Source organism: Cricetulus griseus, chromosome 2 (assembly GCF_003668045.3).
Source record: "Cricetulus griseus strain 17A/GY chromosome 2, alternate assembly CriGri-PICRH-1.0, whole genome shotgun sequence".
Taxonomy (NCBI): domain Eukaryota; kingdom Metazoa; phylum Chordata; class Mammalia; order Rodentia; family Cricetidae; genus Cricetulus; species Cricetulus griseus.
This window is the reverse complement of record NC_048595.1, coordinates 162,318,332-162,335,759: the sequence shown is the minus strand read 5'-3', so window position 1 is coordinate 162,335,759 and position 17,428 is coordinate 162,318,332. Positions and strand designations below refer to the sequence as shown.

At 38.3% G+C, this 17,428-nt stretch overlaps 1 protein-coding gene across 2 annotated transcripts in view; it reads right to left on the bottom strand.

Moving 5' to 3' along the window:
- The window catches only part of CUNH18orf25 (chromosome unknown C18orf25 homolog), a 76,378-nt gene that overhangs the window by 42,682 nt on the left and 16,268 nt on the right, over window positions 1–17,428 (bottom strand). For both annotated transcript variants that reach the window (XM_027397948.2, XM_027397949.2), the window contains exon 2: window positions 3,428–4,212. In XM_027397948.2, the coding sequence (XP_027253749.1) occupies window positions 3,428–4,142 (715 nt within the window). In that variant the 5' untranslated portion in view covers window positions 4,143–4,212. The remainder of the gene's footprint in view (window positions 1–3,427; window positions 4,213–17,428) is intronic.

Below are 17,428 nucleotides of genomic sequence, written 5' to 3'. Positions count from 1 at the left end.
TCTGAGCATACCAATATTTGTGATGGATATTTAGTGTTGAGATGCTAGTTTCAGAAGGCCCCGCTGGTCTGATGGCCTCACATGAATTAAAAATTCAGGTGATTGTAGACAGCTGTCCTCAATAACCACCATTACTTACTCCAGAAAATCTAAGCCAGCTGACAACTGACTCTTACTTGCCACAATGGGGACCCTTTTGGAACCTCACTCTGAAAAAGCATTTATAAGACTATTAGACCACACAAAAGTAGGCCATAATAGCCAAGATGAGACAAAGCTAGCCTAAGGTCACTCTATGCTATTAATGAAAAGGAAGGGTTACATGGAGAAAAAAATGTTTTCTGGATGTCCATATATACAATGATGTTTACTCAGGAAATAAATTCTTTGAAGTTTAATGCCCATTATTCTTATTAGCTAACATCAAAACACTTCCAACAAACTTTACAGAGCTAGAGTAATTTTAGAGACACTGTCCCCAATGAAAAAAATAACGTTCTATTCACAAACTGTAAAGAAGACATAAAACATAAATGTTCCAATCATAAAACTGCAAAGATAATATATTAAAACATACCAAAAACTCTAAAGATAAGCCAGGCATTTGATAAAAGCCTTAAATATTCAAGGTAACTATCACATAGCATTTTTACATCAATTCATTATAAAATACTATAAATTTATCATAAAATTTCTAAGTCCTCCAAATGAAAGTACTGCCAGATTATCTTCATCATGTTCTTCCAAATACTTAAAGCATCCATATCTCTAAAAACTTCAGGAAAATGGTACAATGCAATACTAAGTAGCCTATCAGTTAATTCATTTTTTAAAAACTTCATAAACATCTCTTCCCAAGATAGCAAACTAAATCAGTAAGTCTGTACTACTCTGCACCATTATCTGCATTCTTTAAAAGAAAATATTACTTAGCATATAGTGCAATCGGGAAACTTCCTTCAATTTTTAAGATGTAACTGAACAGAATCTTATAATAAAGCATTTTCTGAATTACTAAACTGGTTTATCTTGACAAAAATCACATAGTAGGAAACTTTGTACTGTCCAATTCCTTTCCACTCTGTATGAATAGCTGAACTCACATTTCACCATCCAAAGATTCACTTAGGCACATCCAATGTAAGTTTCACCTGAGTGTCCGTGTTGTTGCACTCAAGTTGTTCCATAGCACTTTTCAGCAACTACTCTTACTATAAGATTGAGTGTGACTCCCTTCTTGCCCAGTCATAATGTGACTAAGGAAATTAAAAAATGTATGTCTGTCACAGTAGAAATGTACAGTCACAGTGTTCCAGAGATAACAATATGGTTGGCCTGAAGTTCCTTACATTTAAACACTAGTTCACTTTATTTTTAAGTGTGTGTGTGTGTGTCTGTGTATCTGTGAGTAGATGTGCGTACATGTGTACACGAAGGCCAGAGGCATCTGATCCCTGGAGCTAGCGTTAGAGGCAGTTGTGAGTCATCCAACGTGAATGGCTAGGAATTGTTTTCTGCTTTGCATAATTGCCAAAAAAAAGACCATTTACGCCTGTTCTATGTGTGAATGAGGCCACCTTCCCCTCCAAAAATATGAGCAGAGAACATCACAGTCATACAGTAGTCTCCATCAACAACTACCATTTCATTTTCCACAATTACCTTAGAAACTGTTACCTCTTCTCAAAGGCCAAAAACTTAACTAAGTAGTATAAAAAATAGAAACTATAGTAAATATTAACTTATTTCAATGTTTGATTAGTATACAATTCAGAATAGATGGCAAACAGAAAGAAGACCAATGTTTCAGAAATCTTAAAAAAGGTTATGATAGTCAAAAATGAAGAAACAACACCTAGCCTATATATTAAGGAAATAAGGAGAGTATTCACTAGACATTACTCATTTCACCTCTACAATGGGATTCTAGCTTTAAAAAGATTTTTATTTGCCTACTTTCTCCATTTCCACAAAAAAGCAAAGTGCTGAGGTTATATGAAAACCTGTTTATAACTGGAATTAAGTACTATACTAGGAGATCCATTATAACTTGATTAATAGATTAGAACAGAATATAAGAATACACAAACAATTTTACAGGTATGTAAAGGTTTCCTTAAAAATATCATTAATAGAAAACTAAAATATACCTAGAACATGCTTTAGAAAAATCTGCTTCTTTCATTTAAATCTTTTCCCACTCATTTTAATATAAGGAGCTACTAAAGGAATTCAGTCAAGATATTCTCACAATAAAAAGCATTTCTCAAGACCATTTAAACTCATATTTAATATGCTATATGAAAAGTATATGAAAGAGACTTATTGTTAGAGGTTCACATATAGTAATTTTTAAATCATTCTTGCTATTGCGTTTACATGGTTAGTTATAAATTTAGATAACCAATATGATTTTTCTTGAAATATCTTTTGTACACCAGCAATATGTTGCCTTATGCAGAAAACTAAAAAGAAAAAAAGTCATCTATAAAACTTTAGAAAATCAAAACTTTCCCCTTTTTAATGCAGCAATAAATAATGCTGTCATGACCTATTAAGCATGTTACTTTACAAAATATTCCTAGTCATTTAATTCTCTTCAATACTGAGAACTCATCACTTAAAACCCATTCAGATACCATCTTCCTTCCTCTATGAAATCTCAAGACTGCCTTTGTAGCACAGTGTCCAATGTGACAATACAGGGAAAGCAAACATATTAAAAAATGTAATAAATTGCACACCCTTTTCTCTATGAGAGCTGAAACAAGCCAATTTCTAGATAACTTTTAAAGCATGGGAGATTAAGGGGAAAGTTTTTAAAAAAAAAAAAAAAAAACATTCTTTTCAATTTGAGTGACAAAGTAGGATTAAAAAATGTGCAATATGGGTTAACTAGTTTATCATTCACTAAACCTGGGGGAAAACACACAAAACTATTGTTTTAGGAGGAACAGTAATTAGAAAGCTTTAATGAAAGAATGTATTTATTATTATTCCAGACACCATAAGCTCAAGTGCAGAGACTAGATAATAAAACAAGGTGCCTATTCCTGAGGAAAATGTACTTGTACTTAGTAATAATGCTGAACAGTAAGTATTAAATCTATGCAGTGCTATAAAGGCAATGATGGAAGTTCAGATAGTATGTTACAGAGAAAGACCTGTAAGAATTCCATTGCTTAAAAACTAATCTTGTCCCTGTCATTAATCACTTAATGTTTTTGCTGATGTGCTAAAGTGCACTGGCAACTCAGAACAGGTTTGTTTGTTAAGTTGGCCGTGTCTTGTTAATAGACTGCAGTCTTCAAATTTATAGAGAGCTGCAGGTCTCCTGGATTTTTTCAAGTGTCACTCATCTAACTGAGTCTGACAGCTGAGAAAAGCCATCAGGTGCTTTACAGTCAGTTTAAAAAACATCCTCTACCTGGTATCTCTGCAGTGATTGTCTTGCTGCTCCCTGAAACCTCTTCATCATCATCTGACGAGCTCGTGCTTGAGTCACAAGTCAGGTCACTATCACTGGTACTACTGTCCTGCAGCAGGTTGTACTTCTTCCTTGCAGCGGCCTCCCGTTTCTGCCTCAGTAGTCTGATCCTTTCCTTGTGCTTTTGGCTCCGATGACCTTTAACCTTGGTGACTCGGCCATTCTGCTTATCACTGGATTGCCGGTTTTTCTTGGCAGCCATAGTAGATGTTTCACTTTCAGAACGGGACCGTCTAGACTTGCGCCCAACAGTGGCACCAGACACTCCTGAAGTATCTCCTTCTACTGTAGTTTCTGCTTGAGAGGGTTCATTCTCTTCTACAGAAGACAACGTATCTGAATCAGCCAAGTGACCACTAGAGGAAGGGGAAAGCATGCAATGATTAGAGGAGTCACTCTCATAAACTCTGCCAGCTGTGGGCTTGTCACTCTCTGTGGATGCTAACTGAGACTCTGAAGAGTCCCTTCTCAGTTCCATCAACAAACAGGGCATTGAAGAAAGAACTGTAGAGTCAGCTACACCATCCTTTGGAACTTGAGATTCCAGTTCTACAGAACCATCTTCCTCCTTGACTGTTTCTTGTTCAGAGGTTTTTGGTGGGGCTGCAGACTCAATGAGTTCTTCTACTTTTCCCACTGTCTCCTCCATCTTCATTTCAGAATTCCAAATTAAATCATGAAGCAGAGTCTAGGAAACGGTATCAAAGACGCAACAGGAAAGCAGCCTGCATGAAAACACATAAAGTCAATGACTAGAAATGGAATTTTATTTAACCTATACAGTATGCTATTTTTCTAAGTGACAAAAGTTATTACTCAGGCAGACCTTCAACTATGTACCCATACTCTGCTTCACTGGCAGTCATACTCAAAGGACGATCCTAGCAGTCTTATCTACTAAAAACAGAACATTAATCCCCTCTTGCTGTAATTAAAGTAAGGAACCAAAGAGTTGGGTTTAGAACTTTAGATGGGGCTGGGAAAGTAGCATAGCACAGAGTGCTTGTTTAGGGTACCTAAAGCTCTGAGTTCAATCCCAATAAGAAAGACTTAAAACACTCAAGAAAGAAATCTTTGAAAACCTTTAATGTAATGTGTACTTGACTTTAGTATAAATGAAAACAATGGTTTAAAATACGACTATTCTGAGGCTGGAGGTGTAGTTCAGTCGGTAGTGTTTGCCTCACATATATGAAGCTGGGGTTCAATCCTCACCACTACCTAGAACTAGACATGATGGTACATGCCTGTGATTTCAGCACTAGAGAGGCAGAGGTAGGAAAATCAGGAGTTTAAGTTCATCCACAGTAAATTTCAGGCCACCCTGGGATACTTGAGACCCTATATCAAAAAAGAAAAAAACAAAAACCAACAAGTAGGAGTAGTCTGACATGGACATGGTAGCACAGGCCTACATTCCCAGCTACTTGGGAGGCTGAGGTATGAGGATCCCAAAGTCACCTACTCGGACAACTCTGGAGACCCTGTCTCAAAATAAAAACAAAGGGGACAGAAAGATGGCTCAGTGTTTGTTAAAATATTAGCTGCTCTTGCAGCATAACCTGGTTTGGGTCCCAGAACCTACACAGCTGCTCCTTTCTGTAACTCCAATTCCAGGGGATCTAATACTACTGGCACATATATACATGCAGGCAAATACTTCTATACATAAGAAATAAATCTTTAAAAACATATAGATATCAAAACATAGATATAAACGGGGCAGGGACCAGAATGTAGCTCAGTAGTAGAGTGTTTGCCTAACATGTTCAATGCCCCAGTACCACCAAACACAGCACTAACCTGGGAATCATTGTAACTAAAAGAAAGAGGAGATATAAAGGGGAGAACTATCTAATGTACACGTGAAGATTGCTGGAGGGGGCGGGTTATGCATGTGTGTGCAAGTGCATGTACAGGCCAGATGAAAACTTCCTGTGTCATTTCTCAAAAGCCATCCATCTGTTTTATCAGACAGGATCCATCACTGGCCTGGAGATAGTCAATTCCACTATGCTGGCTGGCCAGTGAGTTGTAGGAAAGCCTGTCTTTGCCACCACAGCACCTGACATGGGTTCTGGGTATCAAAGTCAGATCCTCTGAATGAGCTGTCTCCTCCCTGCTTCCTTTTTAAAAAATTAACTACATGCCTTTAGTAAATGAGTAATCAAACTTGTCTGCACTCCCCTCAATGGAAGCTATTCCAAAGGAGGATTAAGAGACAAGGCCAGCTGGGCATGGGAGCATACCCATGTAATACGACACTTGCAGGGCTGAATTTGGACTGAGTTGGACATCAGCCTAGGCTACATATTGAGAGCCTGTCTCAAAGGCCAGATTCTGCTGTTCCCTCCGTCCATCTATTGAGTGAGTCTCATGTCAGATGTTTTGTTTCAAAAACAACCGCCACTAAAATACAGTTCAGTTACTTTGTGATCCCAGGAAATTCTTAAACCTGACTAGATTCAGGTTTAAGAAAAATTCCCTACACATTTTACACTTTATTTGCTAAACTTAGCACCCAATGTCTTCACCATTACCATATCATGAGCAGAACAGAACCTTTAACCACCAGTCTGTAACCTTTTATATCAAAAATTTCATTAATTGATGGTTTTCCAGAGAATGCCAAGAAGAAGCAAGACAAGCCACTCCCTCACTTTGTACACAGAATACAAAAGGCAAGGACCATGATGTCCCCATAAGTCACAGACACAAACATTAATCATGATGGTGTGCTAGTAAAGTATAATACAGCATTCCTATTACTTTAGTCTACCAATTATCAGTTCATTTTATGACAGAAAAAGGAAAATATCATAAAAATCCTTTTATTGCTCTAACACTGGAAGCACAATTTTTAATTAGTACTAATTGGTATTTTATGTAGATTTTTTTTGCTTTGCATAGCCCTGTTCTCTAATAAAATCGGCATATGACAGTTTCCTTAACAAACATATTTGTATTACAACTAATTTTTTAACTAAATGAAAATAAGCATAGATGTTTTAACAGTTCTAAAAGAAATGCAACACTGCTGAAAGCCATCAGAAGAAGCATGGGCTAAATCAATAAGCAGAAAGTATCATAAATAAAGTATGCTAACAATATAAACTATTTATATGTCTATATAAAATACCCTTGAATTAAAAAATAAGCCAAATTTTTCTGATAAAAATAAAAAAAATCAGCAAGATGGCTCAATGGGTAACATAAAGGCACTTACCACCTAGCCTTATGGCCTGGGTTCAGTCCCTGGGATTCAGAGTGGAAAAGACACCTATAAGCTATCCTTTGACCACTACATACACACTGTATCACGTGTTAGTATTCAGGCATCTGTACTGCCCTGTCCTTGGGGCTCTCACAGGATACACCCTCAGCTGCAGCCACTAAGAGCAACAACTGTACACATCCACTGTGTTCCTTTTTAAAAGGGGCCTATCCACCTCCCATCCTCCTCTTTCTTTCTCTCCCTCTTTCTCTGTCTCTGTCTCTACCTCTCTCTTCTCTCCCGCTGTTCCTGTCCCTGGAGGCCAGTCCCCCTTTTTATGATTCCTTTTCCTGGTTAAAAAAAAACAAAAACACCTCCACTTGAACTCTATCGAATGGCATCTATCTCTCTCTCTATCTCTCTCTCTCTCTCTCTCTCTCTCTCTCTCTCTCTCTCTCTCTCGTCACTTTTTTCTCAATTACAACAACATATGTATGCCCCCACCTTCAAATAAATCAAAAAATTTAGAAAAAAACTTAGGTGAGCTTTGTGTTTGCAAAATCCCTGACTTCAATCCCAAGCACTACACAAACAAGGCATGGTTAAATGTGTGGTGTGATACTAACACTCAGGAGGTAGTGGTAGGAAGATCAAAAATTCAAGATCATCCTTAGCTACATAACAAGAATAATGCCAGCTTAAGCTATATGAAGAGACAGGGAGGGGAAGGGGAAGAAAATCTCAACTGGTGTTTCTGTTGAGAATCCATTCATACACTCTAGAACAAAGTTTTTTTCCTTTAAAGTGAAATATCTAAAAATATCTAATTTAGTGAAATCACTAAAATGAAAGTAATGTCAATTATAAAGCAAACACATAAAAGTCTTGGTTTGAAAGAAGGAAGCACTAGACCATTTCAAAGTATTACAATATAGCATCGAACTAAAAATAATTTATTGCCTATTCTTTGGTGCTGCCAATGTGTACAGTCTTTTAAAACAGCTAAAGCTGCAATGGATGAGGGTCTCATTCCATCTAGAGAGTAACCAGCATTCCACCCAGCAATTGCAGTCTCCCCAGCACCATCCCCACTGTGCACCATGACTTATCTCCATGTATGCCTGCATCTACTCTGCTCTCCTTCTGCAAGAAGGGGTGTCCTGCACAGGGAAGATCAATGCACTCATTAAAGCAGCTGATGTAAATTTTGAACCTTTTGGTCTGACTTATTTGCAAAGAGTCTCACGTGCAACACAGGGGCTGCTGGACCTGCTCTTGCAGCTGGTGTCACACTAGCAGGAGTCCTGCCCACTGCTGCCATCAGAACAAGAGAAAGCAAGAAACAAGAATCAAGAGTGGGCAGCTGAGGAGAGATGGCTCAGTGGCTAAGAATGTTTGCTGCTCTTCCAGGAGACCTGAGTTCATTCAGTTCCTAGCACTCATATTGGGCAGCTCAGACCTGCCTGTAGCTCCAGCTGCAAAGGATCGAAGCCTTTCTCTGGCCTCTCTTCAGGGATGCACACACATGTGGCATGCATTCTCATATTCATATTCTCTCTCTCTCTCTCTCTCTCTCTCTCTCTCTCTCTCTCTCTCTCTCTCTCTCTCTCTCTCTCTCTCTCTCTCACACACACACACACACACAAATAAAAATCTTTAAAAAAGAAAAAAGCCTGGCTGTGGTGGCACACACCTTTAGTTGCAGCAGAGGCAGGTGGATCTCTGTGAGTTAGAGGTCAGCCTAGTCTACAAAGAGAGTTCCATGACAGCCAAGACTGTTACACAGAGAAACCCTGTCTCGAAAAACAAAAAGGCCGGGAGTTGGTGGCGCACGCCTTTAATCCCAGCACCTGGGAGGCAGAGGCAGGCAGATCTCTGTGAGTTCGAGGCCAGCCTGGCCTCCAGAGCAAGTGCCAGGATAGGCTCCAAAGCTACACAGAGAAACCCTGCCTCGAAAAACCAAAAAAAGAAACACAGAAAGAAAGAAAAACAAAAAGAAAGAGGGGGGAGGGCAGGCGGGAAGGAAGGAAGGAAGGAAGGAAGGAAGGAAGGAAGGAAGGAAGGAAGGAAGGAAGGAAGGAGAACTCAGAGGCACTGATAATGATATGGGCTTTAGTCTATTCTTGCTGTTGTTGTTTAAGATTTACTTTAGCATTTTAGAAAATAATAGTGGTGGATATATTCTGAAAAGGATTCAGCTTTAAAATGTATCCCATATCTACATATAGATCTACTAGGAGAGAATGAAGTTTTATTAGCCTCAGATGTTTATGTACAACCACTGTCTAGTCACTGGTTGTTGATCAATAAGTACCAGAAGTAACAAAAGCAACCAGTAAAAAGCTTAAAATGTAAAGAAAGGAAGAAAAAATATTGAGCAGAGAAACTAGTAGCTATAATCTGGAGTGAAGGGGGCTGGAGAGATGGCTCAGAGGTTAAGAGCACCGACTGCTCTTCCAGAGGTCCTGAGTTCAATTCCCAGCAACCACATGTTGGCTCACAACTATCTGTAATGAGATCTGGTACCCTCTTCTGGTGTGCAGAATGTTGTATACATAATAAATAAAATCTTTAAAAAAAAATCTGGAGTGAAGACATTTCATAGATCTGTTATCTAAACAAAGAAGTGTAACATCTTCAAAAGGACAAAGATCAAAATCCAAAATTGGAAGAGTATTTTGTCTGAGATGTCAAATTTCAACAAAAACAATTAAGACTTCCAAAAGAAACAGGAAATTGTGACTCATACAAAGGAGAAAAAAGTAGTCACTGGGAAAAATTCTCAGATGTTAGACTTAGCAAAGACTTCAAAGGAGCGATTTAAAATATGTTCAAAACACTTAAGGACCCTAGGGGCTGGGTATGCAATCTCAGTGATAAAGAGAGCTTACCTAGCATGCACACACCCTGATCTTGTCTTGACTCTCAGCAACACACACACACACACACACACACACACACACACACACACACACACACTTAAAAAGGAGAAAAAAGAAAAACAAATAGCACTTTGAAGAATGAAAAAAATAGCAAATACCATCATACATTTAATGGTATTCCTCAAAAGAGAATAAGACACAAGAAAAAAAAATGGGGGGATCCCAAAAGCCAGTGGTAGCATCCACTTGTAATCCCAGTGCTTGAAAGGTAGATGCAGAATCAGATACAAAGCAAGTTCAAGGCCAGACTAAGCCACATAACACCCAGTCTCAGAAGGAAGGGAGGGAGGGAGGGAGAGAAGGGGGAGAAAGGGAAGAAAATTAACAATTCACATACTCTAAATTTGATTTACAAAAAAAAAAGTCTAAGCTCAAAAATAAAGCCCTCAAGATAAATGCACAGTGATCCACATATTTACATCATAGATAAGTAAAAGAAAAAAGAGAAATACCGAAATCAGCTAAAGTAACCCATCAAATGCAAAAGAACCTTGTTTCGGTTTGACTTCTTTGAAGCAGAAGCCAGAAGCAGTAGACCCACACTTTCCAAACGCTGGGGTAGAAAACTGTCACTCAAGAATTCTAATTCCTTTTTTTTTTTTTTTTTTTGGTTTTTCGAGACAGGGTTTTTCTGTGTGGCTTTGGAGCCTATCCTGGCACTCGCTCTGGAGACCTGGCTGGCCTCGAACTCACAGAGATCCGCCTGATTCCTTCAAAATGAAAACAAGAAATTTAAAAGGAAGTGATATGACCCTCCATTCCCAAGACAGATCTCAAACAACAGTGTTAAAACAGCTGGCAAACCAAGCTTAAGACCAAAACTAACGTTATTAGAACTCCTTTCTCAGGCTGAAGAAATGGCTCATGATTAAAAGCACCACTCTTCCAGAGGACCCTGTTGAGTTCCCTGAGGACCCAACACCTTCTTCTTGCCTCCTTGGGCACCCACATAAATGTGGCATACACAAGCACAGATACACAAACATACATAAAAATAAAATCAAGTTCAAAAACAAATCATTTCTCATCTATAAGGCTATTTTTTCCTAAGAAATCTCATATGCATGATGATGAATCATGCTTACAACCATAAAATTTGTCTTGACCACTTGGTGACCTATGTAAAGTTAAAAAAATAAAGAAATTTTTAAAAATCCTCATCTTTTTTTTTAGATTTATTTTATGTGAATATTCACCTACATGTATGTCTGTGCACTATGTGTATGCTGTGCCCACAGAGGCCAGAAGATGTCAAATCCCCTGGAACTGGAGTTACAGGTGGTCCTGAGCTACCATGTGGGTCTGGGAATTGAACTCAGGTCCTCTGGAAGAGGAGCCAGTGTTCTTAACCACTAAACCATTTCTCCATCCCCTTTCTTAGCTTTTTGGCTTGTTTTAATCTTACCAGAACTAACTCCTCTTCCTATAAACTGGTACAAGGCATCCCATAAACTGATTAAAAAAAAAAAAAGGACAATATAGTCTTGGCTGTCCTAGATCTTCCTGTGTATATCAGGCAGGCTCAAAAGACATCTGCTTGTCTCTGCCTCCCAAATGCTGTAATTAAGGCATGTGCCACCATGCCCAAGCACTAAAACACTTACACACTGTATCCTTTGAAATATGTAATTTTATGATAACATAAACAAACACACACACACACACACACACACACACACACACACACACACACACACACACACACACATTTCTGAGAAACACTTGAGAATCCTAAATGTTTCTTAGAGAATCCCACTCCTTGGGTGTAAATGGTTCTTTTCAATAAATCCTGACTTTGCTTCATTCTGATTCATCCTCAAATTTTTTTTCTGAGACTAAATCAAGATCCAGCCAATACTTAAGTGGCGGTCTTTGAGAAGAACTCTTCAAGCAACAAAGCTGATAATTTGAGTTACATCTCTTGCTGCCTCTAGCAAATTAATTACTTAAGCTATCCATAAGTGATGGGGCTAGAGAGATGACTCAGCAGTCAAAAGTGCTTACTGCTCTTGTAGAGGTCCCAGATTCAGGTCCCAGTACTCACATAACAGCTTACAACCATCTGTAACTCCAGTTCCAGAGGCTGGGATGCCTCTTTTGGCCTCTTTAGGACCCAGGCACATACGTAGTACAAAGACTTACACTCAGGCACACACATACACAAAAAGTTAAATAAAATAAGTATTTTTTTCTTTTTTTTTTCTTTTTTTTCCATTCATTTATTTAGTTCATAAATAAAGTCATGCACAATTATGATACAGAATACAGTATGTTCACAATGGCATGGCTAAATTAAACCAATTAACATGTTATATCACATATATTCATCATTTTTGTTTTGAGAACACTTAAAGTATACTATCTCTTTAAAATACAACTTAAAACTTTAAAAACTTAAAAACTTTAAAAACTTAAAACTTTAAAAACTACAACTTTTAAAGTATAGCATATTGTTATCAACCATATTTATCATGCTCTCAGTAGACCTCAAGACTTCAGAGAGTCCATGCCTCTTGTCCAACTGCAGTTTTATATCCTTAAACCAATCGTTTCCCCATTGTTAAAAGTCCCACATTGAAGCCTAATAGCCACAATTCTGCTCTTTGTTTCCATAAGTTCATCATTTCTAGGTTACACATAAAACTGAAATTGTGTGACATTTGTCTTCCAGTGTGAATTAAGTATTTTTTAAAAGGTATTCCTAAATGAGATAATAGTGGCTTCAGTAAAGGCAGATTTGAGAGTTACTTAAAAGAAGCAAGACTTCAACATAGATCTGCAAAGTTCTTTCAAAGAGGAAAAAATGGGTTTGAAAAACACTGTTTAGGCGACAAGAGTAGAATACAGAAAGGATAAAATAGGTGGTGGAAAAATAATGAACTTGAGTGTGTATGGAATAAGCACAAGAACACAACCCTCAGACAAAAAATATGTAGATAAAATGAGGTGGCACACACTTATAACCCCAGCCCTCAAAATTTATTAGACTACACTGAGTTCCAGGCCTGTCTAAGCTACACAGTAAGATCCTGTCTAAAGAAAGAAAAATGGAAAGCTAAAAAGACAAGAAGGGAAGAAAAGAGAAAAGTAGGTATAGCCCTCTGAGTACTCAGCATGTTTTACAACTCACCTTTTCAACTGCATGCCTTTATAAGCCATCATTGACACCACTATTATGATAGTGCATTTCTGCTAAAACAAACTTAAACTGTGCTGTCCTTTACCCTGTGACAAAATACAAACTGAAGTCATTTGGTATTACAAGTTTATTGCTGCCAAAGACTTTTCAGTTGAAACCACAAATTGATGATGACAAAAGTGCAGCCATTGAATGGCATTTTCTAGGACAGGAATGTAGATCAGTGGTCCATGTATACAGACCCAGACTCTAGCTTCAGGACTATAATAAATTAATTAATTTAATTAAATAAATAGGATACTTTAAGGCAAGATTTTGCTCCACAGAACAAGACATTTTAATTGCTAGCACTGCTACAACTACTTACTTTAATCATCACCCTAAAACCTAAAGAAAAACAAGCAACTAATATCTCAAACAGGATCTACATAAACCCGTTAGCTTACCCTGCCATTTCATAAGTATGCTCTAATATTAGCTTATGAATTCTAACTGTACTGAATTTCTAACCTCCTTTGAAAGAATACTGTATTCTATATGCTGGAGAGGATGCCAGGAAAAAGAGAACCCTTGTTCCCTGACAGTGTGATTACACACAGGTCTATCTACCATCGAAATTGGTGTGGAAAATTCTCAAAAAGCTACACATAAATCTACCATATGACCCAGCTATACCACTCTTTCACATATGCCCAAAGGATGCAACATCCTACTCCAATTACTTGCTTGGCTATGTTCACTGCTGCTCTGTTCACAATAGCTAGAAAATGGAAAGAACCTAAATGTCTTTCAATCGACAAATTAAAGTGTGGTATATAAACACTATGGAATACTATTCAGCTGTAAAGGAAAAAGAAATCATGAAGTTTGCAAATAAATGGATGAAACTAGAAAAAAAAATCATATTGAGTAAGGAAACCCAGACCTAGAAAGACAAATATCACATGTTCTCTCTCACTGGAGGCTCCTCACTCCACATCTTCAGACGTGAGCACATAGCTTAAAGTAACTGAAGAAACCAGGATAGTAAAAGGGGACCACTGCCAGGATCGAGGATTGTGGAGCAATAAAGAGAGGAATAGCAGGGTCCTAGTGCCCTGTTTAAAGAAATGGGAAGAGGGGACTCTTTCTGGAGGGGGGAGAAGGCAAATAGAGAAGGAGGGTAAAATTAAGGAAGTATAGAAAATCTATAGGAATCATAGTTATTAACTATTTACCTTAAAACCATAATACATGTAATTCTGTATATAATAAACATATATAATTTTCACAAATTTTTCTCATCTACGTTGACAATGGTCCCTCCAGGAGCCAAAGACCACTTAACAAAAACCCGGAACCAGACATGAGAAGCCCTCTTTTGAGTTGATGGCCAGGATTTTCCAAGAGATTCCCAAAACATATAGTCTATTACTATTGTCCTTGGTTGGCCCCAGAGGTGGAAGGTAAATATCCCTATTGCTGAAGACACCATGCACTTCAGAAGCAGGGCCCAGAGAACTCTAAGCTAGAAGAGCCTGAACACCTCCCCACTGAGGACTAGCTTTCATGGTACCAGAGGCACTGTGCAAGCTTCCAAAGGAAGGAGGCAAGCAACAGTCCTACCCAGTTATGATACCTATGAACTACATCAACAACCAGCCTAGCACAATAACCTGAAGCGTACAGTAGTGGCACACCTACCTGCGTAGTAATCAACAGCTCTCTGATTGGACTTAAGACACGCTCAACAAGTACTCAGTGCTAGTGACGTCACGTACATTCAACATGGAGAAATCGAGCTATTGTTTCCCTAGAGCCTTCACCCCTACTGACTAATGTTTCTGATGCTGGAAGGTACTCCACACATCCCAGCTATCTATGACAGAGTCCTGCCTGCATGATACTCTGGTACAATATTGGCACAAAAGTTGTGGTAGTAATCAACCACTATCTGGTTAGTTTAAATCTGGTTAGATTTAAATTAAAGCACACTCCATGAGATGGAGCCCATGCCTAATATTACTCAAGTGGCCAAGAACCTAAGATTAGACAGACCATAGGCCCAGGGGAAACCCAAATATTATTTATTGTTCTTCTAAAAGAACACAACAATAAAATCATTCATAATGATATTCTGCTATACCTATAAATCAGTGTTTTGCTTAGCCATCATCAGAGAAGCTTCCCCTTGCCAGAGGAACTAGTTCAGAGACCCAAAACTGGACAACATGCAGAGAGTAGGAGGCTTTGTTACACTCAGGTCTTCATCAAACTCCTCTCCTCAGGGCTCAAGGAGCTATGCAGAAGAGGAGAAGAAAGACTGCAAGAGCCAGAGAGTATGGATGACACCAAGGAAAGTGTCTACCAGACACAACAGGACTAATACACAGATGAATTCACAGAGACTATGGCAGCATGCACAGGGTTCAAGCCAGAAGGGGTCCCAGTGCTGAGAGGGGTAAGTGGATATGGGCTCCCATCTCTAATCAAGAATCTATCTTCTTGTGAACTCTGTGTGAGTTCGAGGGCAGCCTGGTCTATAGAGCCAGTTCCAGGACAGGTTCCAAAGCTACAGAGAAACCCTGTCATGGGAGGAGGGAGGGGGTTGAGGAGGAGGGAGAAGAAGAGGAGGAGGAGGAGGAGGAGAATCTATCTTCAATTGACAACTGCTTGAGAAGGGAAAAAAAATAAGTTTTCTCCAATGGAGTCCACTGGGCATATAAAAATTTAAGGGTGAGCCACAGATCCAGAAGTAAACAGCCAACACAAACAAACTAAATAGTGTTTTTGTAGACTTTTCTGTCTCAAATTACTTTGTTTCACCTTTTTTTTTCCCCCTGGAGCTGGGGTGGGGAGGTAAATCTTACTGGTCTTTTGTTTGTACATTATGGTAGTGGTATCTGTCTGTAATCCCAGCACTTTGGAGGTAGAGGCAGGAAGACTAAGAGTTGAAACTAGCCTTTAGTTCAAGGCCAGTCTGGGATACATACCACCCTTTCTCAAAATAAACCATAAAACCCAAACCAGCAACAAATTGTCAAAAACTAGCCATAAACTTGTGGTGCTCTTGCCATAACTTTTCCAGTGCTGGGGTTATATAGGCTTGCGCTATCTGGCTTAGCTAAGTATCTTGAATATGTTTCATTTTCTGTACACCTGCAGGACTTTTCAGAGAATTTATGGTTTTCTTTATTCATGCAGTTTATCAGTTTTGTATAGGAAGTGAGTATATAGTAGTCTTCACATTATTATTTTAGAATTAGAACAAACAATACTATCTTTTTAAAAAGCTTTTTAAATGTCATCAAGACATCTACCATACTATACAATTTACCATTCTAAACATTAAAAAATGAGCATTAATACTGTATATTGGATCTCTTAAGAACTTTTATTTAGCTTGTATGTGTGTGGGCATAGGCATGTGAAAGTCAGAGGAAAACTTGTTGGAGTTGAACCAAGGGTTCAAACTCAAGAAGTTTGATAGCAGGAACCTCTTGAGACATCTGAGATGTCAGCCTCTGGGCATTAAGTATTAAGTATTAAGTAGGTTTTTGTTGTTGTTGCTGTTGTTGTTTGGTTGGTAGGTCTTTGGTCTATTTTGATTATATCTTTTTTTATGTCTTCTCCCTCTTTCATTTTCCTTTTTTATACAGTTTTAAAGAAAATTTGTGTAGAATAGTTCTTTGGGAGTTTGAATATATGTTTGTAATTTGAATTGATGTTCTGTGAATTGATTCTGTTTCTGTGTAAACCCAGAACCTCACACATTAGAGGTAAGCATTCTACCACTGAGCTACATCTCCAGGTTTTTTGTTGGTTTTGGTTTTTGGTTTGGTTTTTGTTTTTTTAAGACAGTGTCTGTTTGTAACCTGGTCTTCAATTTTTGGTCCTCCTTTTCAGCCTTGCAGCACAGGGATTATAGGCACATGCTATCATGCCTGGTTTACTTTGCATATTATGAAATTCCCTTATTTTTATGCTTTTTAAAAAGCTGTAATTTGGGGCATCAAACTTAGTAGGTTCCCTGTAGTAAGTAAAGGCATGTTGCCTTGGATTTGGTCTGCAGCATATAAAATACAAAGTGTCTCTACACTGACAATATCTTTAAACAATGCCATTTAGAGATCAGTTTATTAATTCTTATTACTGATCATAGCTAACCTAAAATAAACACTCATTTCTAAGAAAAGAATATGTAGGTCAATGCCCAAGATATATTTAGAAAGTTATATTTAGAACACTTTCTGAATTTCTACCCTGCTTCAAGCAGCCTCTGGTAACTAAACACAAGCATTATAAACATCTAGATTTCTACAAAGATGAATTAGATTGTAATGCTTTAAAGATAAGAATTTGGGCTCAGGCTGGGGATGGAGCTCAGTGGGTAAAGTGCTTGCTTTCCATACACAAAGCCCAGGGTTTGATACCCAGCACCACATAAACTGAGTATGTTAGGGCATGCCTGTAATATACACTGTCTCAAAAAGTGGAGAAAAAGGAACACTCCACCATTGCTGGTGGGAGTTCGAACTTGTAAGACCACTCTGGAAATCAGTATGGCGGTTGCTCAGAAAAATGGGAATCAGTCTACCTCAAGATCCAGCCATTCCTCTCTTGGGTATATACCCAAATAGTGCATGTTCATACAACAAGGACATATG